The sequence below is a fragment of the Helicoverpa zea genome, chromosome 20 (assembly GCF_022581195.2).
Source record: "Helicoverpa zea isolate HzStark_Cry1AcR chromosome 20, ilHelZeax1.1, whole genome shotgun sequence".
Classification (NCBI taxonomy): domain Eukaryota; kingdom Metazoa; phylum Arthropoda; class Insecta; order Lepidoptera; family Noctuidae; genus Helicoverpa; species Helicoverpa zea.
In genome coordinates this window covers 7,698,871-7,726,411 of record NC_061471.1, presented here as the reverse complement: position 1 = coordinate 7,726,411, position 27,541 = coordinate 7,698,871, and the positions used below count along the sequence as shown (strand labels likewise).

Here is a 27,541-nt window from a genome sequence, read left to right as displayed (position 1 = left end):
AAATATTGTTTGTTTGTATCTGAAAGGATCTGAAACTATGGAGCCAATTTAAAAAAATATATTTAACTGTTGGGAAGCTTCACTATTCTGGATTACATACGCTATATTTTATCCAGTTGCGGTAAATAGCTTTCGCCGAACGTGGGTGAAACCGAGGGAAATAGTTAGTGTTAGGTATAAATGTAATTATTATAGAAGATAGGTATACCATGATAGTCATAATAGTTGATTAATTGAATAAATAAGATGATATGAAAAGAAATGGATAGAATATGTTAAGATGACAAGGATGGATGAAACGGTTTTGCATAATTATTCCATGAACCCCAAATAAATAATTGATTACTGGGCGGGCGGAAATGGCGGAAATTACTGCTCAATCAATTTTCTGATATTAATATTATACCACGCGTTCTGCATAACAAATGGTCGTAGATTTAATTTTGAAAAGGAAAATCCCTGGTTATACGATAAGATTATCTTGGCGTATTATCTCTTCAGTCAAGACTAAATAAGTCACAATAAGTAGAACATAAGCCTTTGTATTTAAGTGTAAGTAGCTTTTTGGAACAATCATTTAGATCAGGAAGGAACAGTCCAATTCGCCTTTTAGGTTTTAGTGTATTTAAAAATCACTAATGAAGCATCTAAAAGTTAATTTATTTCAAACCGATTGGTCTAAAAAACTACAATAAAAACGCTTGCAAAGCCCTTAACACACAAATGACCAATAAACAAAAAGTCAAAGCAATGAAAAATGAGTGAAATGGTCTAGTTTCTGAAGGCATCGCCACTCGTCATCCATCACTTTAATCCTTCGCAGCTTGTCACGCCATCTGGCGACAGTTTGCGTGAGATTTATTGTCACTAGGATTATGATAATTTGTAAGGCAGTGTGTGAATGGCCTGTTGTTGTTACTAGTCAATCAAAATAATAAGGAATGGTTAAAAATATTTTGTTTTAAAAATATACACAACCTTCACATTATTAGGAACATGACTAAATGAGCCCGACCAAAAATTTTTGACGACCTCGATGGCGCAATGGTCACCATGCCGGACTGCCGAACCTGAGGTCCCGGGTTCGATTCCCGGTTCGGTCGACATTTGTGTGATGAGCATGCTTGTTGGCCGTGGTCTGGGTGTTACAATATGTATTTATAAATATGTATATGTGTAGCTATATGTAGTTGATCAGTTGTGTTAGCACCCATAACACAAGTTAATTAATAACTTACCATGGGGCTAACCGACCGTGTGTGAAAAGGTGTCCGGACATTGTCCGGACATTATTATTCTCTGACTTTCAAACTAGAAATAACCTGTATCTTAATTGGCAGTGTGCCATCGAAATTATTTGAGCATAATCCGATACAATTATCATATACATATATAGGTAAGATACAAAGTAAGACAAAATAATTAAAAGTAGGCAGAATATATTTGATATTGAAACACGCAGTTCGTCACGCCATCTGGCGACAGTTTGCGTGAGATATACTATTGTCGCTAGGATTATGTTAATTTGTAAGGCAATGTGTGAATGGCCTGCTGTTGTTATGGACAAACTACAAATATAAACTACCAGCAAACCTAGTCAATGTAGGTTTGTTGGTCAATGTTAGTGATTAAGGACAGTGAAAAGTAATTAATTATCTACCTATTCTTTTTTTCTTTTGTTTTACCTTTTATAGCTATATATGTGTACTATTTTAGTAACTAGTGAGTTATGTGTTCATTTCTACAGAATACAAAATATCTTTCAAATTTTTTAGCTTTTTAAACCAGCGTTAAGGGATAAAACTAGAACGTGACTCACGTATTTCTTTAGTCTTTTTCGCGAAGGAAAACGTTGTTTTAAAAGCTTTTGCATGATGATCATAAATCTTCAATAGTACGCAAACAGCATAGTGATTGGTGATTTATATTGCGAAATAACAACAATACCGATTCTCAATATTTTCCGAGCGTCCATCTGCATTGCAGTAATTTTTTAAATGTATATCATTGTAAATACGAGAACAAGAGTGAACTTTAAACCAGTATTTAATGAAATTTGATTTCATTTTTGATTACTATATTAAAAAGAAATAGAGGAAAAGATATAGAGGAGAACCTCTATATTTACAGCTGGAATTAATTGGTAGATGTCCCTATTAATAATGTAGGCCATTTGAGACTCACTTAGCATATTGCGACCGGCAAGGCCATGTTAGCAAGATTTCTCATTCCGCATAAATTACGAATCATTCATCAGAATTGAGCCCTGAATTTTCGGTATAACTTTCCGGCAAACAGTACCGTCGGCCGACAATTGATCCTATGGCTGGCATTTTTTTTGATATGCTCATATTAGCTTCTCTTGTAACTATGTATGTTAGAAAATCTTGGAATCTTAATTTGACCCACTTCCCGGCCTTCGATTAGGATGAAATTTTGCACACGCTCTGAGTTCTGATGGTAATATATGGTTAGCTAAGAAACGTTACAAACAGCGTGTTTTTTAAGAAAACCTTGATTATAATCAAAGTTATTATATAGTCGGCCTGATATCGGCTAAATTCTTGATCTTTGTAATGTGCGTGCTACCATTTATCTTCGTACTGATTTATGAGTCCAAACAAAGTATCGGCCGACTAAAATTTTGCGGTGTGTGGGAACTTTAAGTAAAAGTTTCAAGCATTCATTTCACGTGTTTTTTGTTACTTTTTCTCTCCCGTAATTACGCTTGTTTCGAAGTTGAGAGTGGCGGAAATTCATTATAGCTTATTTTTTGGTAAAAGTTTGGTTGTATTATGAAAAGTTTTTTTGCAGTTGTTTGATTTTGTTACGTTGGTGTTGATGTGTACTCAGTATTACAACTGCTTCGGAAAATAATATACTTTTACTACCTTCTTCCCTGTGTTGCTAGAGTTCTGAGAGACCTACTTCCCGCACACGGATATAAAGAAGTAGGTAAAATGTTTTTTCTTAAGTTTAGATAGAAATGTCTTTAAAAATTCGCATGAATTTGGTCAGCAGCACTACTGAAACTTTCAGCTTAGCAACGTTTATTATTTAACTGTCCAAAGTGTCGGTTACCTGTACGTCGATTCTATAAAATTCAGACAACAACTCGCATTTCACTTCGCTATTCACTCTCACTTCACATTCGGTTCAAAACGTTCTAATAGTCATCTCATACTTTATCTCGAGTTTAATTTAGTTCAACTCGCAAACACGCTCGCAAGAGTGAAGTCTTTATAGAATCACACTGCTGATGTTGTAATTCCGGAGCAAAAAACTAAAATTTCAAATAAGTTTAACACTTATTTAAGATAGATTATCCTCTTGTGGCATGAATTATTAACTTGTGTGTCTGTCACTAAGGGCCAAGTTCAATTTTCTAAGAAACTAAGTAGTTGCTTTAAAAAAACAGACGCTTATGTTATAGGTGAACTTGGACCTATGCTCCAAGTTACCAATCAAATGTTCACAAAGTTCAACTATGATTGTGTTTATAGAGTTTCGGTGGACATTGTAGCTACATTGAAACAAAAATAATTCGAACAGGACCAAAATTAACCACATCACAATTACCAGCACTCAGAAGAAAGGTCCAACAGTAAAGAATAAACATATTATTATGAACCCTCTCAGGTAAAATAGAATTACTCCCAATTTCACTCTATTACGAGAAGTGGCGGCGCTTTCATGTTTTATTTCAATGTTTCAGGACTTGTACCCACCCACAGGGAAAAGGCCTTTTAACAATAATTTTTGAGCCGAGATTTTTTACAAGAAAAATAAGATTTTTCGTCTGTCTACCGTTTTTTTTGTGGTATAGTGTCTTTGGATTGAAATAAGAAACTTTTCTTTACTAACGGTTAAAATAACAACAGATTTAATTTTAATTATGGCGCTCACAATTTGCTGAAAAAAGATCTTATATCCTAATACAATGTTGGAGATATGTACATTACCTGTTGTATTAATTTTATTATGTCATAATAATTGAAAAACAATACTTGATTCTTTATTATTATTTCATATGGTTATAGATGGTACACATAAATAATAAAAGTTTGCTATCACATTTTCAACCTAAAAATAACTCAAACCATTCATACAAACTTCACATCAATTATTTGACAAAGCATCACCCGGTTAAACTAACATGATAAAAATATTTATCCGGATGAAATAACAGAATATGATATTACAGAAAGGACTAAATGTTTGCTGAAGCTCGTTCAACAAATTCAGTGTTAGATTAAACGCACACTGCAAACTTTTAATCGGCCGATAGTTAGTTTGGGCTCATAAATCAGTATGAAGATGAATGGTAGTACGCACGTTACAAAGATCAGGTATTTAGGCGGTATGAGACTGAATATTTCGAATTATATACGTCGTAAATTATATTAATAAGTAAATCGTAATAGACAGCCGTGTTGCTGGGAAGTTTGTTCTTTATCGTTTCTTTTTTCCAACCATAACACTAGAAATGGTGAAAGGGGAGCGTTTTTGGGGGTGCTGTATTTTTTGCAATTTTGGCGTTAAATAGTGCTTATCTAATTAGCCCAGTTTAATAACCCATTTTGACTTTGAAATGAAAACTTAGATAGGAATCGAGATGTTCTTTATAATATAACTAGCTGATCCCGCGAACTTCGTATCGTTCAAACCTTCCCTTCAATCGGCCCAGCCGTTCTCGAGTTATAATCAGACTAATGAGCAACAATTCATTTTTATTAATATAGATAGATTGTCAATCATAGCGGCAACTGTCGGCCGACTGTTTAGTCTCCAGTGTGCGGTATTGTGAAACTCGCTCAACAATTCTGTGTGTAACAGTCGAAGCCGACAAAGCGTAAATTACGTAACGATGTGTGCGGAATTTTCGCGTGCGGAGTTGTGTAGCGTTTTGTGTTAGGTCGTGTTTACACTGTGGGGATTTGGTCTTTGGATTCGATTGATTTATGTTAAGATAATGAGAAAATCAAGTAGGTATATACATATAGTTCTTCGTGGTATGCTTAAACTTAACTAACTCAAGAGCGAATAAAGTCTGTAGATGAAGATAAATCGATATGTAGAAACCAAAGGGTATCCATTCTTTATTAGAATAATACTGTTTCAATGGCACATAGAACACTTCCCTAAAAGCTCTATCTATATTTTTCATAAAAAAAAAAACAAATTCGCAGGCTCGTTTTATAAAACAAAAATGTTATACGTAAAATTATGTCAAACAAGGTGAGAACTAGCTCCTATTTGTCAAACGGCTTTTATGAGGTTAAAAATTATGCAAATGTCTACATTAGCGGAACGTCTGGCACATAATGTAGACGCAGCCTAATTCTCTCACGTAGGCACTTATACGTCGTTCTGAAATACAAAGAACCCTTTGAAAGTACCAAACGTTGTTCTATATAAGGTTTTAAGGTTTCTATTTATTTTGCTCAGCCGAATTTCAATGTTTGATGAATATGGGGGCTGGTTAATCTGTCGTATGTAGTAGGTAAATTCGTTTTTAAAATCTCTGAAATGTTTAGACTGTTTAATTAGATCGTATTATTACTATTTTAGGGTAACAACTAAAAAGCCCCCTTTTAGTTTCATTTAAGTAGATATTTTTATGTATATGTGTCAATTAGTATATTTTCTTTTTTAAAGAGTGATACAGCAAAGTTTTTCTAGCAGTAGCTTCTAAAATAATAATATCCTTACGTCCGTTTGACTTATTCAATAATACTTCTCTAAACTACACCAAAGTATAAGTATGGCAGTCAAACTAACATAGGTCGGTGCAGAAATATTTCAAAACAACCATTTCAATTCTGACTTGAAACTCTTTGTACAAACACTGCATGCATATTCTTATGCAAACCGTCCATATTTTACTTTCACAGGAACGTCAAATAACAAAAGTGGATAACATAAAAATTCATTAAATTACTTAGAAGCATCTCTTTATGAATGCACTGAAGATATAGATAGATAGATAGATATAACATTTATTCAGACAAACGACAAGACACCATAAAGATACACAATAAGAAATAAAACAAAACAAGAAGTGGGTAGAAAGACAAACATAAAATACAAAAATTAACGGCGTGGTGCAGTGTCTTACGCTTGCACCGAATGGGAGTCCAGCTCAGCATGTGTCAGGTAGAATACCTGACGCTGGTATTCTGCTGGATCCCGAAAATGACGCACGGACGTCGAGTAGATGATTGGTGTGTGCTGTGTGTATTTGAAATAAGTGTTTTATGTTCTGTGTGTGTTGTGTTTGAATATGAACTATGTATGATTAATAATGAAGTGCAAAAATGTGTAATTATGCAATCTGCCAGTACTAGTTTTGTCAGACTACAAGTCAGCCGGAACACGGCAACGAAACAGCATCACGGCAGGTACCTGCTACCGCTAGATTATGGAGGTATTTGAAATCGTCATACCTAGTTTTTTTTGTGATGTAATAAGGAACTTTCGTAAGTGTGTTCTAAAGGTACCAAGTGTTTTGAGATTTCTTATTGGCGGGGGAATATTGTTCCAGCATTTAGTAGCAGCGTACCTAAAACTGCCTCTGAAGGCCGCAGTGCTGTGCGGTTCCGTGGAGAGTTGCTGTGAGCATTGTCGTACCGGGCGATCTCTCTTAGTAGCAATAAAGCTGAGTTTATTATACAAATAGGATGGCTCTTTGTACTTTGTAACCCCAAAGAGTAGGCAAGCCAAGTGCAACTTGCGGCGCGACTTCATCTTAAGGATGGAGTGTTCATTGATAAAGGGAGTGACGTGAGTTCTTGGTGGTATTTTGAAGCAGAATCTGGCGCAGGCATTTTGCACTCTCTGGATCAGGCGTTCCGTTCGTGCCAGCAATCGAGGACCGTAAACAGTGTCTGCATAGTTAAGGTTAGAAAGCACAAGTGACTCAACCAGCTGCACACGCAATTCCTCCGACAAAAAAGGCCTTATTTTATAAAGGATTTTAAGCCGGTAGAAACACGTGCGCACCGACTTTGCCACGTGTGCCTCATACCTCAACTCCGCATCCATGGTCAGACCCAGATTACGTGCTTCATTAACTCGGTCAACCGACTCACCCATGAGTACAACGTCTATTGTAGACGGCAGGGCACTAATCTGACATTTTGTACCAAATATCATGTACTTAGTTTTGGCGGGATTAAGTACCAAGCCGTTGACCTCTGCCCAACTTGCTATCCTATTAAGGTCTTCGTTCAAATCTCTCAGAGCGTTTAAATGTTCGCCAGGAACAAACGAGACGTAAACTTGTACATCATCAGCGTAAATGTGATACCTACACCGCTCCAGCGAGTTTACGATGTCAGCACAGTATAAAATGAAGATCAGGGGGCCCAGTATTGAGCCCTGCGGAACTCCTCTATTGACGGGAGTAAGTGACGAGGTCAGGGTTGACCCATTGCTCAGTCGCACTTCAACACGCTGCTGCCGATTGCTAAGATAGCTCCTAAACAATTTTATTGCATTATCGTCAAATCCGTAATACTTTAGTTTGCTAAGAAGCAACTCAATATTAATGCAGTCAAAGGCACGCGAAAAATCTAGCAAAACCAGAATTGTGCACATGCCCTTGTCCTGTGCAGATAGGATGTTATCCGTCACATCCAGCAGAGCGGTCGAAGTGCCACGTTGCTTACGAAAGCCTGACTGCAACTCCGGAAGCATATTGTTTGCATCCAAATACTGCGACAGCTGCTGAAAGATTGCTTTTTCAGCAATTTTGGATAGGCATGGCAATATGCTTATGGGCCTGAGATCTTTGAGTTCCGTCGGGTTGTTTATTTTTGGGAGGGGTCTAACACAAGCAATTTTCCAGATGTCAGGGAACGTTGCAGAGGCAATCGACTTATTAACAATATCTGTGATAACTTCTATTGTATGCGGAAATGTCAGTTTAAGCATGTCAAGTGTTATTCCGTCACAACCCTCGGCATTCGATTTCAACTGACCAAAATATCGCAAAACCTGTTCGGTACTCACCGGGTGTAGTGAGAAACTCGCCTCACTAAAGCGGTGAGATTCAAAGAAGGTACTTACAGTTGCATTTAAGTTTGGATTACCAGGAACATTCAAAAAATTTAAATTTATTTGATCAGGGTCTCTAAAGTGAACTGGAAGGTCATTGAGTGGTTTAGGTGGCAATATAGTACTTTTCAAATTTTTCCATAGTGTTTTTGGGTCGTTAATTTTGTTATTTATGTTTTGTTTAAAATATGCAACTTTTTCATAAAATAAGGAACTGGACACGAGTGATTTTAATTGTTTGTAATATACCTTCTTTGATTCCGACTTAGTTGTACGATACTTGGCGAGGGCCTCATTACGCAGATGCATCATGAACTTTATCGTATCTGTTATCCATGGGTATGAGTGGTCTTTGATCAAGCAAGTCTTGACTGGAGCATACTCATCGAAAACAGACACGACATTCCGGTTCAGTGCATCGACCATGTCATTTACATTTGATAAGTCACGAATGATTTCCCAGTTTATACGCGCCAAGCAATCATCAAAACTTTCCATATAAATTTTTGAAATTGGTCTGAAAGCCACCGTGTGAGGTTTATACTTACTACGCTTTATATTAAGTGTGCAATTTACCAATGCGTGACCATGTATTGAACCGAATGGTTCAACACAGACAGATATGTTGTTTATGGTAGTGCAAACAAGGTCGATTAGCGTCTGACTATGATCCGTGAAATGGGTGGGGGAGTCAACTAATTGCTTAAGGTTCAGGCAATTTAAAAATTCACTGACTTTCCGAGTTTGGCAACTGGTGATCAACATATTAACATTAAAATCGCCAAGCAGTATATAGTGGTCACATTTTGCTAGTGAACTGATGGTGTCGGTAATTGAATCTAAGAAGAGGTCCAAATCAGAGCGAGGGGGACGATACGCTGTTCCTATAGCGAGTTTGACTCCATTCAAAGACAGGGTAATCCACATTTGTTCGATAGACTCATATCTGGGGTCAGTTGGTGTAGAACAGGCGCGGACAGTCAGACCGCGCTTAAGGTAAAAACCCACACCACCGCCACGACCCCCGCGCACAGTCGCAGGTCGCGGCGTGTGACGCAGACGGTAGCCCGGCACCGTGGGCGCGCGACCCTCCTCGCCCGCTCGTAACCAGGTCTCATTGACTGCGACTATATCGAATGAATGACTTACCACTGACGCCACAAAGTCATCGTGCTTCGTACCGAGGGAACCCACGTTTAACAAACCAACTTTTAAATATTTATCATGCATTTATAACACAGTGTTTTGTTGTTAAAAACAAAAACTTATGCCGACAAAAGAGACTAATGTTTTTACTGTCAATGGGAACCAACAAAATGATAATAATATAAAATTTAATCCTACGTATAAATAGTGAATTGGTGTTGTAAATAACAATAAAATCAAATAAATAACATTTCATTAGGGATAGAATTAGTGCTAGTAAATAATAAATAAGATATGCGGGTTTAAATATAAATTTGTAAAAAAAGGAAATAGTGAATAACGTAAATATTATGAGTTTGTAAGACATTTTATATATTAGTTTAATATCGTTTATGTAACTTATTGTAGTAAGGTAGTAAATAGTTTTCAGATGTATATTTTTGCTTTGTTTATTGTATAATAGTGTGTAGGAAAGCATAACTGCATTTATATGTGTGTGTGATACGTGCAAGCAATGCGCCAATAATATTACTTGGTCAAAAATGTAGACCAATGTAGCTGTGAGCAGAAAAATTAAAAGTGGGTTGATAACAATTAATCCAAGAGGACTCCCATTCGATAGTGCAAGATATGCGCACCATTCGGTTTCAACACTTATTAAGAAGAAAAACAAGTTTAAAAGTGAATATAGAAGACATATAAAATTGAGTAATGAAAATGAACACGAAAACAAATATAATAACAATAAAAAGACAGTACAATGAAAAATCTTAGGCACAACTACAATTAAACACAACTTAAGCCTCAAACCGATCTTTAGCCAAAAATTTTGGTAACATCATCTTCAAGTCTAATACGTTCTACCTTCAAACGATCGTCCTTGCGACACAATATTTTTCCCTCCCTTGTCCACACATACTTCCAGCCATGCAGACTCGCTGCCTGGCGGGCGCGATAAAATAACTGGCGATTAGTGCGCGTGAGGCGCTCGTTGACGTAGACACGGTGCGGCGGCCCAGGCATATCGAGTGCATCCGTACTCAAGCCACGACGCACTCGGGCCGCGCGCAGTAGCGCGTCGCGGGTCGCGCGCCTCGCCAGGCGCACCGATATACTCCGCGGCCGTTGCGCAGCGGGGTCAGCAGCAATACTGCCATCCAAGGCAACCACACGGTTGCGGTGCGTAGCTCCGACTCGTTCGGCATGGACGACGTCCCTCTCGTCTAGTGTAATGCCGAGCTTTACTGCGAGAACGTTCACGAGGTGGAGGGTGCTGTCGTCTTTACTCTCCGGGATTCCTGTGATCTCAATGTCGTTGAGCAACAGTTCTTGATCACGCTCGTTAAGCTGGCACTTCAATTCAGCGATAGTGTTATCGACGTAATCGCTATTGGTCGGCAAGATTTTCTGCTCAAGCTTCAGCTCGAGAGCTTCAACTCGCGCCTCAATCACGTCCATACGCTCGCCAGAATTATTTAGGGCGTCTTTTAGCTGCGCCACTTCTGTCCGCAATTGAAGGAATTCTTTGTGCATGAGGCGAAACTCTGCACGAAGTTCCTCCTTAAACATCCGAAGTTCAACAGCCAAGTCCGGAGAAAAAGTTGAAGTCTCGTCCAGCGCAGTACAACTAAACGGGCTGGTATCCACCAGTTCCTTAGAGAGCTGCTCCTTTGGAAGGACAGAATTTGCCATTCCTCTTACGGGTGTCTCCGCCTTATTGTCCCTAACCTTGTTTTTCTGGCATTCCGGACAACACCAGTCCGTTGGAATACAACCCGTTGCAGGCAGACTAACGCAAGCTCGATGGTGTATGCGATTGCACTTGATGCATGTAGCGGCATCTATCGACGTCATATATTTCTTGCAACCACCACACCTAGATGCAGGCATGACTGTGTCGAAAGTCCGGAAGCAATCGATAAGGTTTATTTTGAGTATCGAAAGATGGCGCTGTTCACAACTTTGCGTGCGGCTATGGTTAGATGGGAGTATTATGGTTCACTAACACCATGTATCGACACTGGGGTAAACAGAGTAATATGCGCACTTTGGTATCACTTCAGCAGCTAATTTCGGATAATGTTTAATAATTAATGTTTATATTTTTATGTTTAGGGTAGATTTAGGTCACTGTTAATTAGCTTTAAGTTTTGTTGTAAATAGTTTTAAGTTTTGCATATAATACACTGCACTAAAACACTAGATAACGTTTTATGTGATGCACTAGGTTAAGCTTTGACTTTTTGTAATATAATTTTTACTATTGTATACGTTTTTAATTTATTTGATGCTAAACAACAACAACCAGCACAGGCTAACTTGGCGTCCGTGACGTCACTCTCTCTGAAAGACCGCAGAGAAATTAATATTTAAATGGAGAGAGTACTTGACACTTTTATTTACTTTTCAGTGGGTAGAAAGGTCTTTCACAAAGTAAAGAAGCGTTAGAATTTCATAGCATATTTTAATTTATAATTATTAAACGGTTTTATTTAGCTTACCCCGTTTGTTTTATTTATTCATTCTTGGGTCAAATTTAGTAATTCAAATTTCACCCTCTTCCTGTCAACCGATTAATCTGAAATTTTGTATACACCTTTAATTCCGATGACAATACAATATAGTAATATCAATAACATTGTAAATCCAATATGGCCGCCGGCACAAAATGGCGGATAACGTAGATTTTATCAATCCCATCAATATGGGTATCAAATGAAAGGGCTCAACAAGCAGAATACAATATACTATAAAAAATTGAAATCCAAGATGGCGGCCGCTACAAAATGGCGGATAACGTAGGTTTTATCAATCCCATCAATATGGGTATCAAATGAAAGTTCTCAACCAGTAGAATACAATGTACTATATAAAATTAAAATCCAAGATGGCGGCCTCTACAAAATGGCGGATAACTTAGTTTTTATAAATCCCATCAACATGGGTATCAAATGAAAGGACTCAACAAGTAGAATACAATTTACTATAAAAAATGAAATCCAAGATGGCGGCCGCTACAAAATGGCGGATAACGTAGGTTTTATCAATCCCATCAATATGGGTATCAAATGAAAGTTCTCAACCAGTAGAATACAATGTACTATATAAAATTAAAATCCAAGATGGCGGCCTCTACAAAATGGCGGATAACTTAAGTTTTATAAATCCCATCAACATGGGTATCAAATGAAAGGTCTCAACAAGTAGAATACAATTTACTATGCAAAATTGAAATCTAAGATGGCGGATAACGTAGGTTTTATCAATCCCATCAATATGGGTATCAAATGAAAGGGCTCAACAAACAGAATACAATATACTATAAAAAATTTAATCCAAGATGGCGGCCGCTATAAAATGGCGGATAACGTAGGTTTTATCAATCCCATCAACATGGGTATCAAATGAAAGGTCTCAACAAGTAGAATACAATTTACTATGCAAAATTGAAATCTAAGATGGCCGCCGCTACCAAATGGCTGATAACAATTTTTTATCAATCCCACCAATACGGGTATCAAATGAAAGGGCTTCACAAGTAGAAAACTGTCAGTAACTCCAGCGGGGCCCAACAGGGCCAAGGCCTGCCTGGGCTGCGAGATTGTTCGAAAGAGTTACCGCGGCCCTGGTACATAAAAGGCCTACGACGGAACAAAACGGTTTCTAGTCAAGAGTCTGACACTCCCTCACCGCTGCTGACCCACAGCAGGAGAGGTCATGTGATGATTTTTGGGGTTGTTAAAAAAAAAAGTATCTGGAAGGGCTATGTATTGAGGAATTAGATTGTAATAAATTGTCAGGAGACCGTGTAATAATGATACACTAAATGAATTAGATAGAATGAGGAATATTCGGTACGCATTTTCATTAAATACTAAAAACTAGAAAATAAAAAATCGTTAAAAAAGCTTTTAAGTTAAACGGTTTTATCTTATGTGCACTGAAAACTAGAAAATAAAAAAATAGTTACTTACCTGTCAACCTACGTAGGTGGTCCCGGTCATATTAAACTAAAATAAAAACGTGGGGTCCCTGTGAAATCCTACCTATGGCAAAGCATATCTTTATACTTTGGTAGATCATGAGCTCGGCGTTCGCTGGTGAAGCCGCTACGGCTGATTATTGATTGTCAAAATCTCCAGTTACGATTATAGTAAGTCGATGCAATCCACACCTATTATACCTCTAGAAGAAAGTACTACAGCAATAGTTAATGGGCCCCACGTTTTTATTTTAGTTTAATATGACCGGGACCACCTACGTAGGTTGACAGGTAAGTAACTATTTTTTTATTTTCTAGTTTTCAGTGCACATAAGATAAAACCGTTTAACTTAAAAGCTTTTTTAACGATTTTTTTATTGTAATGTATACTGGGTTCCTACCCCTTAAAGAGACCTAAACAAGTAATGACTATGCAGGTTTTTAGGCACGCTTTTTTTTCTTTTGTACAAGATAATTTTCTTTTGTTTTTGCGTAAGGTACTTGACCTGCCTACCTAATGAGATCTCTTAGGTTTCTTTTGAGCTCATGTACAACACTTGTTTCTTTTTTATTTGTCATGACCTGTACATACGTCGATTCTATAAAATTCAGACAACAACTCGCATTTCACTTCGACATCACTCTCACTTCGCATTCGATTCAAAACGTTCTAAAAGTCATTTCATACTTTAGAGGAGGTAGGGGAGGGATGGGCACTTTTTCACTATTTATTGCATAAAAAATCAGATTTTATAGACAATCAACTTTTATTGCCATTTCTTATGTTTGGCTAGATATAATCAAAGAGCTTTCCTAAAAATTACAATCAGTTTCAACATTACGAGATATTTTATAAACTAAGGAAAAAGTGTCCAATGCTCCCTATGGTAGGGAGGCTTGGGCATACCATGTGGGAGGCTTGGGCATCTATAAATCACTTTACATCCATAGGTAATTTGTAAATTTTTGATCTTCTTCGTCAGTGAAAATTTGTGAGGTTATAAATCTGCGCGAAAAATCCTTTATAGAATCTTGTTTCAGTACCGTTGCCAACTTGATCTAGGGACTCCATATTTATCAGCTGCTATTTTTATTTTTGAACCTTTTGATACCTCTTGTATTGCTCGTAATATTAAATCTTTAGGAATTTTCCGTCGCAAACCATTCTTTTTGAATTTAAACTGCATCTTTCTGTAATGGACAATAGTTAAAAATCCTCAACTGAACATAATAGGCGTTGGGGATGCCCAAACCACCCGCAAGTCTAGATGCCCATTTCTCCCTCAGTCCGGTTCTAAGTTACCGGTATTTTTTAGAATCTACGTATTTAGGCTTGGATTTCAGTTTAATTTATAGATTAGTAAATAAACAATAGATTAATAATAGAAAATACACATTGCTTTCATTACTTTTCTCTTTATAACGATCCGAAACCGCAACAAAATATTTACTTTTACGAGCGCATAACCTTTAAACGTGTTTGTTCTTGACAACTCACAGAAATGACAGATAGTCTATGGATGAACACCGTTACCAGTCGGTAAAGTAAACTACCCAATCAAAAAAAAAAACAAAACTATGATCGAATCAGAATAAAAGGGCCTAAAAGCTCCAATAAAACCAATATCCTTATACTTCTCACCATAAAATACCCCGTAATTTACAAGCTATAACACATGTTTTCATTTTATTCATGGAGCTAAAGCCTTGGAATATCAACGAAGAGTTTAAAGACGCTGAACGTTGTCAATTCTGTCCTGTTTATGCGTCGCGGCTGAACGGCTTTGGGCATCGATTTTTCTCGCCTCGAGTGTAAATCTTGATAATGTGCTAGTAAAAATGCGTTTATATTCTTCATAGATCTTTGTTTTGTTGCTTTAACTTATGATTTTAATTAGGAAATTATATTTTGGGCATACATGGGCATAGCTGTGACTGATATAGCATTCGTAAAGAAATAGTGTAGATATTATAAGAAACCATTTTCTGTATTGCTAATACTGTAATTTTGAGTAACTATGAGAAAATTACAAAGATCTTTAAAGTTTAAACAACATGCCAATATTATACACTTGGTAATAAAATATAAGTGAATGAAACGAATTTCAGATTTATAGAAAATAACATGCTTTTAAAATATTCTTGTGACATAGAGCTTTTTACATTTTAGTTAACTCGTGTGGTTCCCAGTAATAAGGTCAAGAATTTGCACAAAGTAAAACGTGACTAAGGGATAAAGTTGTGAATAAGCAAAAACCCTCTCTTAAGTTCTAAAAAGCAATTTATACTTAACACATTCTCGGTTTTTCATTCTCATACTTTATCTTCCATTTTACGCTATCTGAGTAATGTATTTATACTTTCAATATTAATGAAACATGTGTGAATAACTGATGATCGATAAAAAACATGGGTCGAAGTCAGTTATTTTTAGGGTTTCGTACCCAAAGGGTAAAACGAGACCCTATTGTTTTCGCTACTCTGTCCGTCCGTCTGTCACCAGTGCTGTATCTCATGAACCGTGATAGTTAGAGAGTTGAAATTTTCACAGATGATGTATTTCTGTTGCCGCAATAACAACAAGTACTGAAAACTAGAATAAAATAAATATTTTGGGGGGCTCCCATACAACAAACGTGATTTTTTTTATCATTTTTGCTCTGGTACGGAACCCTTCGTGCGCGAGCACTTGGCCGGTTTTTTTAATTCCACATAGACTTAATACAGGTTCTTATGAAAATGCAAGTTAAAATATGTTTAATTCTATGTTTAAGAATTAGTTGGACCAAACAAATAAAAACTATGCGAGAAGGACTGGCTGAAGCTAGTTAAATATGACCATTTATCTCACTATAAAGCGGTCTAAAGTTAATTACTTTAATAGAACATACGAGCCACTTTGTAAGTTTCGCAAAGTTACTGAATACCTTTCATAAACTTGCATGTAACTTACGTATTTCATTTTACGTTGAATTACGGAGTACCTAACTTTAATAGACGTTATGTGTAAAGTTCTAAGAGATTGGTAATTTGTAGATTGTAAACGATTGAGTTAACATAGTATTTATGAATGGTAGAACAATTACGGTCTTTACTAACTCATTTGCACAAAGTCAAGGGGTAATCTTTGTCTGATGATGTAAAAAGTATGTAGTAAGTTTGCGTTTTATACAACACAGTAAGTATTTATGAATAAACTGCTTGGAATAAAAATTGCATTTCTTAAAACTTGATAATAGGTTTGCACGGTAATATGAGAAGGACAAAAGTATACCCCGAAGTTTTCGACTTTTTCGCATCCGGAAAAGTATCTTAAAATTTTTCCTAGTTGTCATACTATTTCCTTATCAAACATGTCATCTATTTTTCCCATGCCAAAATATTTATAGATAATACCTACTGCCTTCCTATTCATAAATATTATAGCAAAGAAATGCCATCTCAGTCAGCTATTGCAAACGTGATATTCTTATTATTTATTTACTTGCAATTCTTAATGTTATTCCGTTACACAAATATAATATTCTAAAGTTCGTGTTGTTTTGTATTCAGGTCAAGTTCAGAGCAATATTAATCAGTTTTTCGGAAACCCATTTATCCTGAAACTGATGCTTGTGGAATACTAATTTAGGGGACTTCGGGGACCCCTGATCGTTTGTAATGTGGGCTAGTTGGGGACTAAATAAATAGCGGTTTGAAGTGGATGTGGAGGGATAGTTTTTAGGATTAAGATAAGAGACTTAGGAAGGTATTTTTTTAAATGAACATGAAATATTATAAAGAAAACAACATGTCGCATAAGCTCAAAGAGGTTTAGTTATGGTTAAAAAGTTTACTAAAGAATGCATGAATAACAATTGAAAAAAATGCAACACTACATTTGAAAGTTAAGCATATAATATTCTGAGGTCATATTTTTTATTAAAATCATTCGTTCTAACTATGAAACATAAAATCATTAGCCACATATTTTATAGTAACATAACTACGTAAACATTACGAGTAAATATTCATCATAAGTTTGTAGCATCCGTAGTCCGGTCGTAGCATCCGTAGTCCGGTCGTAGCATCCGTAGTCCGGTCGTAGCATCCGTAGTCCGATCGTAGCTTCCGCAGCCCGTAGGCATTTACTAGCAGGATATTAATTCTTGCTTCATTTCCAATATGACATTGGATTTGTATTTAGTTTGTTTATAAGTTGGTGTGATTGAAATGGTCCAGAAAATGTTCTGGTAATTACAAAAATATTGACGATCAAAATAACATAACAGTTAATTACTTAAAATATTCTGGATGAAATAATATTAATCCGTCACTCTGCCAGACATACTGTCTCGCGGAATTATAATTTTTCCTAATATTTTATGTCATGAATTTCCGCGTCTGATTTTATAACTGAATTAATATAGATGAAAACTGTGGGTTCATTGCCGAGGGTACAATCCATACCGACAACATTGTTATGTTATATAGATTCTAGAAGCATACCTAGACACAGCCGACTTATTATCAAATCACATTTTATAGCATAAAACTTTCCTAAATAAAACCTCACCAAAACCGCACATTCACTTCAAACAAACAATAATAATTTTCCCTCGCGACAGCTGCGCATTCATCGTGCGACTTCCACGACTTTTTGTCGCACTAATTGTGTCGGATTGTCAGCTTTGCAGAGCCTCGTGGGAATATTAACTGCATGTTGTTTAACTAGAAGTTTTACTTAACTTGCGGTTAGGGAGCGATAACTGAGCTTGTTTGGGAAATTATGATTTTTAAGTAAATGTTACATGCAATCTAGATGTTGTTTTTATGTTAGGAAAGTTTGTGAAAGTGGGATTAAATAAAAATCTGAATATTAACGAGTCACTTGAATTACGTCTAGGAACTCGAAATTGTAGTTACACGACGTACTTTACAATTTATTATCTAAATTACTTTACACTTCATTTTATGATTCTATACGTATTTTTAAGGAAGAAAAAGGTTAATATTAGCTACTCCTACTACAAAACACTTCAAAATAAAATTAATCTTATCATATATATTTTTGTTTTTCTGTTACAATTCTACGAAAACCTGCGGCCCACTCGATGAGAACAAAAATACCATGTATTAAATGGTTATATTATTTATTATCAGACATAGGTATGTCCAGAAATTTTCCCTACACATCAAAAACATCATTTTTTTTTCTCTTGTCCCAAGGTTCACACAGCAGTACAACAGACCGGCTTTAAAAGAGTAAAGAGGGGGTTCCGCCCCCTCCGACTGCCGGAACCAGCCCCGGCCCCCGCGGCTGAACCCCGAGATCCTTACTTCCCGCTCCAATGGTACCTGAAGAACACGGGCCAGAATGGCGGGAAACCCAAGCTGGATTTGAACGTGGAAGCTGCGTGGGCGCAGGGGTATACTGGGGTTAATGTTACTACTGCTATTATGGATGATGGTGAGTCATAGACTAGACCTCTTTTGTAAAAGAAAAAAAATAATGTTGTGGTGTCTATGAAACCATCTATGGTTTTAGAGTGATGTTTATTTAGCAACAGAAATATTTTATTTTAATACGAAGAATTTATGTAAATCTTCATCCTCAGATACTTCATTTTATATAATATAATATATTAAAACATCTTAATTTTAATAAAATATGAATCTTTAATATAATCTAGTACATACGACTCGTGTTAAAAACTAAGAAAAAAAAAAGCAATTTTTCTGTCCTCCAAAAACATTTTACAGTATCTCTTAACCTGCTCTCGTGAATATTTATTAGAAAAACATAATTAAGTCGTATGAAAATATTAGAATATATTACTTCGAATTAAAAAGATAGCTACTATTTTTTTCATACATTCATAATAAAAATCTTTCTTATTATTATTTTCACCTTTGACATTTAGATTGGTAGAGGAATACACATTTCATTTTGTAAAATGTCTTTTTAATCCAGTTTTTAAAATTCAAAGCTGAAATGTGTTGTATCTCCGTAATTACACATTCACTTTCATAGATATTCTTTTGAAGAGAAAAGATATGAATCTGTATAAGATTTCAAAGAGCGTAAATGTATACATTTATGAACTTAATTAAACTTAATTAACAGTTTTAGTATTAGAATAAAAGTTAATAGAAGACATTTGTTACAGGTGTCGACTATATGCATCCAGATTTGAAATATAACTATGTAAGTATTAATTAAATATCTTTATGTACCCACTGTATAGTATAACAATTCTATTTATACTGAATTATTAGCCTGGCCGCAGACATCCGGTTTCCGGATACGGTTTCCTGATCAGGAATTCAGATTCGGGATTCCGTGTCACTAGCGCACACATTCGGTTTTTTTCATTCGGAATTTACATGGCCAATACGTAAAGAGGAACCATATTGAAGGCACGACATCATGGACTATGACGAATTGATTGCTGTTGCACTTTTACTGGCGCTAAACAAGAGAAAGAGGAAACGACGTTACTGGGTACACCCGTCGAATGCTTAAAGATTATCCAAAAGTCAATTCTATGTTAAAACAGCTAAATTACGAGCATACCCAGAAGAATTATTTATTAAGAATTATAGAAAGTCCATTCAATCCTTTGATGAACTTCATAAATGTCTTTACTAACAATAATGGATTGTATTATCTGAATAAAAATTGATTATTATTATTATAAAGGCATAGATATGAGAGAAATAAAAAAAAAACTCATTATTTTTGGGTGTTTATTTATGTAAATATGTGTACGTTTGTTAATTGTTCAATAAACAGGATTTTTTTTATTATATTTAATACAAAAATAAAATCATATATAACAAGCCAGTCCCAGGCGGGCTCTGAATGCTCTGATACACGTCCATTCGGAACAGGGCTACCTTGATTCAGAATGAAAATTTCCGTATGTGTGCGGCAGTCGAACCAAATTGTTCGCGAGCGCTGCGTTCGGAATGACGTCATCAGGTTTTATTCCTTTCTGAGTACCCGAACGCACGGAGAACATTTTAAACCGAATGTCAGGTTTTTTTCCGTCCGGAAAAAGTAAGAACGTGTACGCTCGTGTGAACATTTTGTATGAAAAAAGAGCATTTCGGTTTCCGAATCAGGATTCCTGATCAGGAAACCGGATCCGGAACCGGATGTCTGCGGCCGGGCTTATTCTACTACTTTCTGACCGATACATATAATCTGTAATATCTATCTGTTCTCATATCTAATTGTTGATCTATCTATAAAATATTCGTCAATCCCAAAATATCTTGTACCTAAAAAAAACTTCCAACCAATTGAAAGCATTCTCAATTATTTAACAAAAAGAAAAACATTTCTTTAGTCAAAGTACGCGTTGAATTAAACAAGGATTTTAGGCGCGGTAAAAAATTGTAGCATTTTATCACCCTGTTCCACGAAACGACGAATGAGATTTCCACGGTTGAATTTTAAATTAGTATCATCACGGACACTGAACATCTTGAAATAAAAGCCTAAAAAAGAAACACATTTTCACAAAAAAGTTTCTCTTTGCTTTGTGGAAACTTTTTGCTGTCATGTCATAATTTTAAATTTAGAATGATTAAAGAAAAAAAATATGGTGGTAGAATTCAGAACGCTTCGGAGAAATTAGAAAGCCAACCATAAACCAATATTGTTATTACAAAGTCTGTATTATAATAATATCTCATGCTATTTATGGACCGATTCCAGAAATTATTTCACTAATGAAATGGTACTACATTATGCCTCAGTGCCATTTTTGTATCAAAATACTTCGTGGAATTGAGTCTAGTCATTCATCTTAAATAAAAACTATATTACATTGACTTTTTCAGTTAAGAAGATATTTTCTTAATTAATTTTTTCTTAAGATTACAAAAAAAAAAAAAAAAAAACTTCTGACATCGGAATTCAGATCGTCCTTTTTTTGGAAAATCGGTTAAAACTAGAATTATTTCTTATTAAAAGCAACGTGAAAGTCATTAAGGGATGCCTATGCCAAAGTTTTTTATCCGTTGAAAAAAAAAGCTTTGTGATGTTGTAGTGAAGTTTACAAGGCATGAACAAAAGGCAAAAGATTTTATTTCAGAATCAGTCCATTGTATCGCTTCGACTCATTAATTACTGGATTAATTAATTTTAATTCTGACTCAATGCCGAGATTAGCTGTGCGTGCGAATTCATTAGGATTAAGCGGGGATTTCGCACAATTACCATCAGTCGCTCAATTTGGTTTAAGTTCGAGGTCGAGGCTCATTTCGAGTTACGTTTGTTTTGTGGTTCAGTGGAGCTACTTGAACATGACATTGTGTATTTGAAAGTAGCTCCTCTAAGAAAAAGCATACATCAATCGTGTTTTTAAGGTTTACTAGTTTGAACGAGTGTTAGAGATTTGATATATTTTTTTGATTTGATAAATTTTTTTGATTTGATATATTTTTTTTGACGATGACTATGTAAATATATTTTATTTTATTAACCTATGTATCTACCAAACCAAAGGTGACTGTCTATTTTAGATACGATAGGTTCCGTCAAAGTATAAAAACATTTCATAACGAATGACAAACACACAATAGAAGCGATTTTACAATCTGTAAAAATAACAGTGAACCAAATTGAATTTCTGTATACCATAGAGTTATATATCACATAAAGCTTACAAAATAATGAAATTGAAAAACAATATATTCACAATATCAGACAAAAGCATAACGGTTGATCGAGCTTTTGTTATTCGTCCCACGCATTGCCCGGGTAATAAAAAAAATATCCGGGCAAAGTATGAAACATTTGTTGGAATTATATTTTTTGTTTGGAATCTTTTTAACCTTGTATCTCTTTGTTATATTGGTATAATATCTGCTTCATGAACCAATGAGGAATGACATCAATATTTATTATGTTGAGTTATTAATTTACAAAGGAAATAGCTGTTTCTTGCGGTACCCGCATATATATACCCGCATCCCACGGAAACTACTTATAATATACGGATATTATAAGTATATACGGATAAAATACAGCCCATGTCACACGTAACAGTGTATCTTGCCAACTGAGAGATAATTTTTCAAATCTATCCAGTAGTACGAAGATCCCATTATAATATTGTAAGTAGTTTAATACATGAATGAATTTTATCCAGTGCTCAAACTTTGTCAACTTATAGTTAAATAAGTTTTAAAGATACGTATATTTTTATTTTGTAGTGTTTTAGTACAAAAAAGAAAAGTTATTGATATCGAAAGATGTTTATTTTGTAACCGATAGTACGGTCACGGTCGTCATAGTAGGCACGGCGGCCAGCGCGAAACCGGTTTACTGACGGAGCTCCGCTCGGCGCGCGTAAAGCCCGGTTTCCACCGCGAGCGGAACGGACCCATTAATGACTTCGTTAAACTCGCAAACGCAAACTGCATACTTATATTTCCACCAACAAATAGTCGGACGGAAAGAGCCGAGCGTGTAGAAAGAGTAGAAATGAGCTCGCTCAGTTCTAGGGAGCGGAGCGGAGTACTTACGGACTCCGCTCAACTCGCAATTACAATTTACATAGTAGCGTTTCCACACAGAAAGTGGTGAGCGGGGCGGATTGAGCGAGTAAAAAGAAATTGAAAAGAGTCCGCTGCGCAAGGCCTGCACCGACTAGTTCAGAACGGACTCTCTCGCTGTCTGCCTAAATTCCGCTTTTAATTTACGATCTTGAATATGCTGGCACATCCAAAATCTTCTTTGCGTGCTTTTTTTTCTGTATACATAATCACTGTCATTGCTCGATTCCGTGTCACTCGATAACATCGCAACAACAGGACCACACACACCAGCTCAAAACTTCAACTGAACTCGTTCTCTGTGGAAATTATCTATTCGTTTTTCATTTCTCATTTTCCGTTCAGCTCAGTCCGCTCATTTCTCTATCTGAGTTTCATTTTGCAGTGGAAATCAAATGACCAACTCTTCGTTGGTGGAAACGCAAACCTCTTTCATTAAAAAGGAGTCCGTTCCGCCTAACCATTTTCCGCACATTACCCTTTCGCAGTGGAAACCGGGCTTAAGAATAGTTGGTATCCATGTTTTGCTGATTTTAGGGCGGACAAAAGAATGAAAAAATTTTTTTTACTGATGATGCAGATATGTTCTGATAACGATTCTGGACCACCAGTTTTTTTTTGCGCACTATTAAAATTCATTCCTGTATACTGAATATAGCATAGTATAGCTTACTACTACAATAATCTGCTTAAACTTTTTGAGGATATATTCGTGAAGTTGTTAATATCAACTTTTGTTCCGCCATATTTTGCTTAGCAACATTTTTTCATCAAAATATTTTCGAAATAATCGAGGCTTAACAGTTGCGAATTCCTCGAAGGTTCTTTGTATGTAATAAAATAATATGTTATGAAAATGTTTCGTTGGGTTGTTCTTCTCTAAGCAATATTCATCCATCATCAAACATGTCATGTATATTTCGTGAAATAAGCAATTTATTTTGTACATATTGCTTGTATACCTACTTTGCCGTCGAAGTACTTCCCAAAAAATATTAAAACATATAAGTATTCAGGTACAACGCTGAAAAAAAATCATGCCTAAACATTTGATGGATAAGGTCTAAAAAAAATAGGGATATCTATAATTTAAAACTTTGTAATGTTTGCTTCAGAATAAGGAATGTTATAGGTATTCAGCCTTTCTCACTGCAAGTTATGCCTTCTTTGTGTGAGAAGAGACGAAGCTAATACACATACTTAATACAGTATTTTACTGAAACTAAAAGGCATTTCAATTGCAGTTCTCCACTATACGCGGACCTTGTGCGTACTACAACGTGCGTAAATTACGTTTTGGCATAGGTATCGAATTTGCCAAAATTTAATTCGTTTTCTAGCTATTTCACTACTGTTTTATATTTATTCATTTCTTTTGTTTTGTTACAGAACGCAGAGGCGTCGTATGATTTCAGCAGCAATGATCCCTTTCCTTACCCAAGATATACAGACGACTGGTTTAACAGGTATGTGTGTAAATATAAATTATTACAATAATTATAATGCTCTTGAGTAAATGATAAAGATTGTAGATTTATATTCCATTGTAGAATTGACAATTATGAAAACATCTCGTATACTCTCATATTAATAAATACTTATCTCTATTTTTTTTTAACGACGTCAAAAATCATCAAATGACCGCTCCCGCTGTGGGATAGCAGCGGTGAGGGAGTGTCAGACTCTTACTGACTAAAAACCGTCGTGTTCGGATCTCTTTCGAACAACCCGCAGCCCCGGCAGATCTCTATTTTAACCCATATAATATTTTTAACCTACCTATGTTTGCCAAAATCATGCTTCAAAGATAACGTCTTGAAATAACTAAAATACTTAAACCTAAATATCAATCAAGACTTACAATGACTTTAACAATTTTAGTTAAGTTAATGACTACAATATTTGCCTTTGAATATTATTTGTGATACGAAATTCAAACTGCCCTTAGTATTCAATGTTTAATCAATAAATAGCTAGCTTTTAATAGCGTTGAGCCTAACACTATATTTGAATAAACAGAACCTTTCAGTTTTAGCCCTAATATTAAACCAAAAGTTTTAATAGCTGACTATGTAGATCAAAAGTTTTCTATCAGATCCACTGTGTAAATTAAACGAAATATATATTTTACTTATTATTGGTTTGTACTAGCTAAGGTACACAACATAAACACATTTGTCTACAAAACCTTCATAAAAATAAAATAATCGTTTGTTATTTTTTCCGTCTTATTTTGTTGGTTCCATTTAACATTTTTGATTTAACAGAGATTATTATTTAACCTAGTCAAGCATACTTAGCGATAAAGTTATCGCGTCAGAAATCAGTCCTTAATTTATCTAAAAAAAAAAATATCACGCTCACCCATCTTTTAAATAAATACAGCAAGTTCAACAAACAACAATAGGCATGATGACAAATTTTTAAATTCCTTTGTATGATGTAGGTATACGTCTATTTTATACGGAAAATCATTAATTTAAAAAAAATGCGAAGCTTTTTTGTCAAATAATTGCATTTTTCTCTGTCCACTTTGAATCCGGCGCGAAAACGCTTGTCAGTGTCATGCCGTCACTTGTGACGTCACGCCTTGGGTTGACAAGATGCAAGTAAACAACGCTCGTTCAATAATTAAGTTTTTTTGTATTATTAAATATGAATTCGAAAGTGTATAAGTGGTGTGGGGTCCCCCAGTGTAAGAACACATCCATAACAACTCATTTTAAGTTATTTGTGTACGTTTCTCTGGTTTCTCACATTAAAAAATACGAAAAAAGTGGCTTAAACTTGCAAGGCGAGATTCAAAACCAATATTGCCCAGTATTTTTTACCCACACCATTATTTTTGTTTAGATCACTTTGATGTAAGTTTTTACATAGTTTTCTAGATTCTAGTATAATATAGGTTTTGTACGAGGTCTAAATGGTAAAAAACCGGCCAAGTGCGACTCGGACTTACCCACGAAGGGTTCCGTACCATAAAAAAAAATCACGTTTGTTGTATGGGAGCCACCCAAATTATTTATTTTATTCAAATTTTCAGTATTTGTTGTTATAACGGCAACAGAAATATATCATCTGTGAAAAATCCAACATGGACGGACGGACGGACGGACGGATGGACGGACGGATGGACGGACGGACAGAGGAGCGAAAACAGTAGGGCCCGTTTTACCTTTTGGGTACGGAACCCTAAAAAGGTGCACAACTGTCTGTTACTTTTAGTTTACACATAGACATAATACATCTTTTTTGCATCCTAAAGATATCTTTATTTGATGCCAAAAACTCTCCTAGCATATATCGATTCTAGGCAAATTAGCGTTGTTTGCCTAATCAATCCTTGCTTCATGATTCGTGTTATTTTATATTCTATTTTAATAACATTTACATTCAAATAGTACTCGTTATAAACAATTAATTAATGAAAACACAGAGATTCGCAGAGGAAGTTTACAATACGAAATGTGACGTTTGTGCGAGTTTTTAATGCGTCGACCAAAAGGTGACGTCACGCGCTCTGATTGGTGTTCAAGATATCATGGCGGATTGCCTTATTTCGTAGTTTTATTTTATAAAAATAAATATTAATCACATTATTAAAAAAGAAAACAATGCGCGTTTTATATTCCAAGCTTCAACTTTAATTTAATAAGTATAATATTTTAATGATTTTTAATTACTGTCATCATGCCTTCAAAGAGCAATTTTCCTAAAAGATTCGTTCATTCGTTCATCCATCCTTCCAAATTACATTTTATCGAAGTATTTTGTCAAGCACTATACGTCTTTGTCAGAGTTTCGTACTCAAGCAGAGCCGAGTTAAAGTTGCCTAGTTGGACTGAAGTGTACTTGAAAGTTTTACGAGTAAGGACTTTTAAGTTCTACGCTGTCGAAGCTCTGAATTACTAGTCTCTTCTAGTACTACTCTGGTAGTTACTCTTGTTAACTCTAAGACAATTAAAGCGTTTAATTTGAGAAATACGTTTGATGAAAATCGTTGGATAGTGGACCGTTGATAAAGCCAAGGCGGGTGGTTGATATCGTTATAGTTTTAACCACTTCTGTGGGATTTTTAAACATATTATTTTAACTTACGGAGGCAGATGAAACAAAACCAAACGACCTCTTAATAAAATATATTACGGGTACATTCATTTACCTCTTTCAATCTATCACGTCTTATTTTTTCTCGATTTTGAATAATTGATCCTACGTCGAATATATTTTTATAAACTAGTCACGTTATTCGACAAAGTTTGTGAACTTATCATAGAAGTATTTTGATACTCTTGAATAAGTAATCAATGTTAAACTTACTATTTAGAAAATAAATCTTTATCAAACATTTTATTTACTTAAGTTTCAGAAAACTTCATATTTTATTCATTATTAGCATTATTTATGATAATAATCACGCGAAATACATTGTATATTTCTTTATTTATTGTTTAAGTAATATAAACGAGTTTTATCACAATATTTACTGAATATGCGCCACGAATGCTTGAGTAGGTACTAACTTTTGAAATAAGCAACTAAGTAAGATGTTTTTATTCACATACTTATTCGTACTTTTTAAATAAACAACTTCGTACTTATTTTTTTTGGGACTGTTAATATAAAATAAATTAAAAGAATGTTAAATGTTATATAATATTTTTCAAACTGGTAGACAACTTTTTTGGTCGACTATACAATCTACCCAAAACATAGAGAATTATTTTTCCTTTATATTATCAATGTCCCAATTGATTGACCAGTTCCAATGATCCTTTTACAAAATATAATTCTTAATTAAAATTG

At 35.3% G+C, this 27,541-nt stretch overlaps 2 protein-coding genes across 3 annotated transcripts in view; one reads left to right on the top strand and one right to left on the bottom strand.

Annotated features, from left to right (window-relative positions):
- LOC124639980 (neuroendocrine convertase 2) overlaps nt 1–27,541 on the top strand; it is a 115,380-nt gene that overhangs the window by 53,336 nt on the left and 34,503 nt on the right. For both annotated transcript variants that reach the window (XM_047177526.1, XM_047177527.1), the window contains exons 3-5: nt 18,395–18,635; nt 19,336–19,373; nt 24,125–24,201. In XM_047177526.1, the coding sequence (XP_047033482.1) occupies nt 18,395–18,635; nt 19,336–19,373; nt 24,125–24,201 (356 nt within the window). The remainder of the gene's footprint in view (nt 1–18,394; nt 18,636–19,335; nt 19,374–24,124; nt 24,202–27,541) is intronic.
- LOC124639981 lies at nt 9,940–11,213 on the bottom strand. The gene has a single exon (XM_047177528.1). It carries the CDS (start codon nt 11,092–11,094, stop codon nt 10,021–10,023), a length of 1,074 nt encoding a protein of 357 aa, XP_047033484.1. The 5' UTR covers nt 11,095–11,213; the 3' UTR covers nt 9,940–10,020.

What these genes read in the sequence shown, in the direction of transcription:
- LOC124639981 (XM_047177528.1), bottom strand. Translation starts at nt 11,094, where the DNA reads ATGCCTGCATCTAGGTGTGGTGGTTGCAAGAAATATATGACGTCGATA.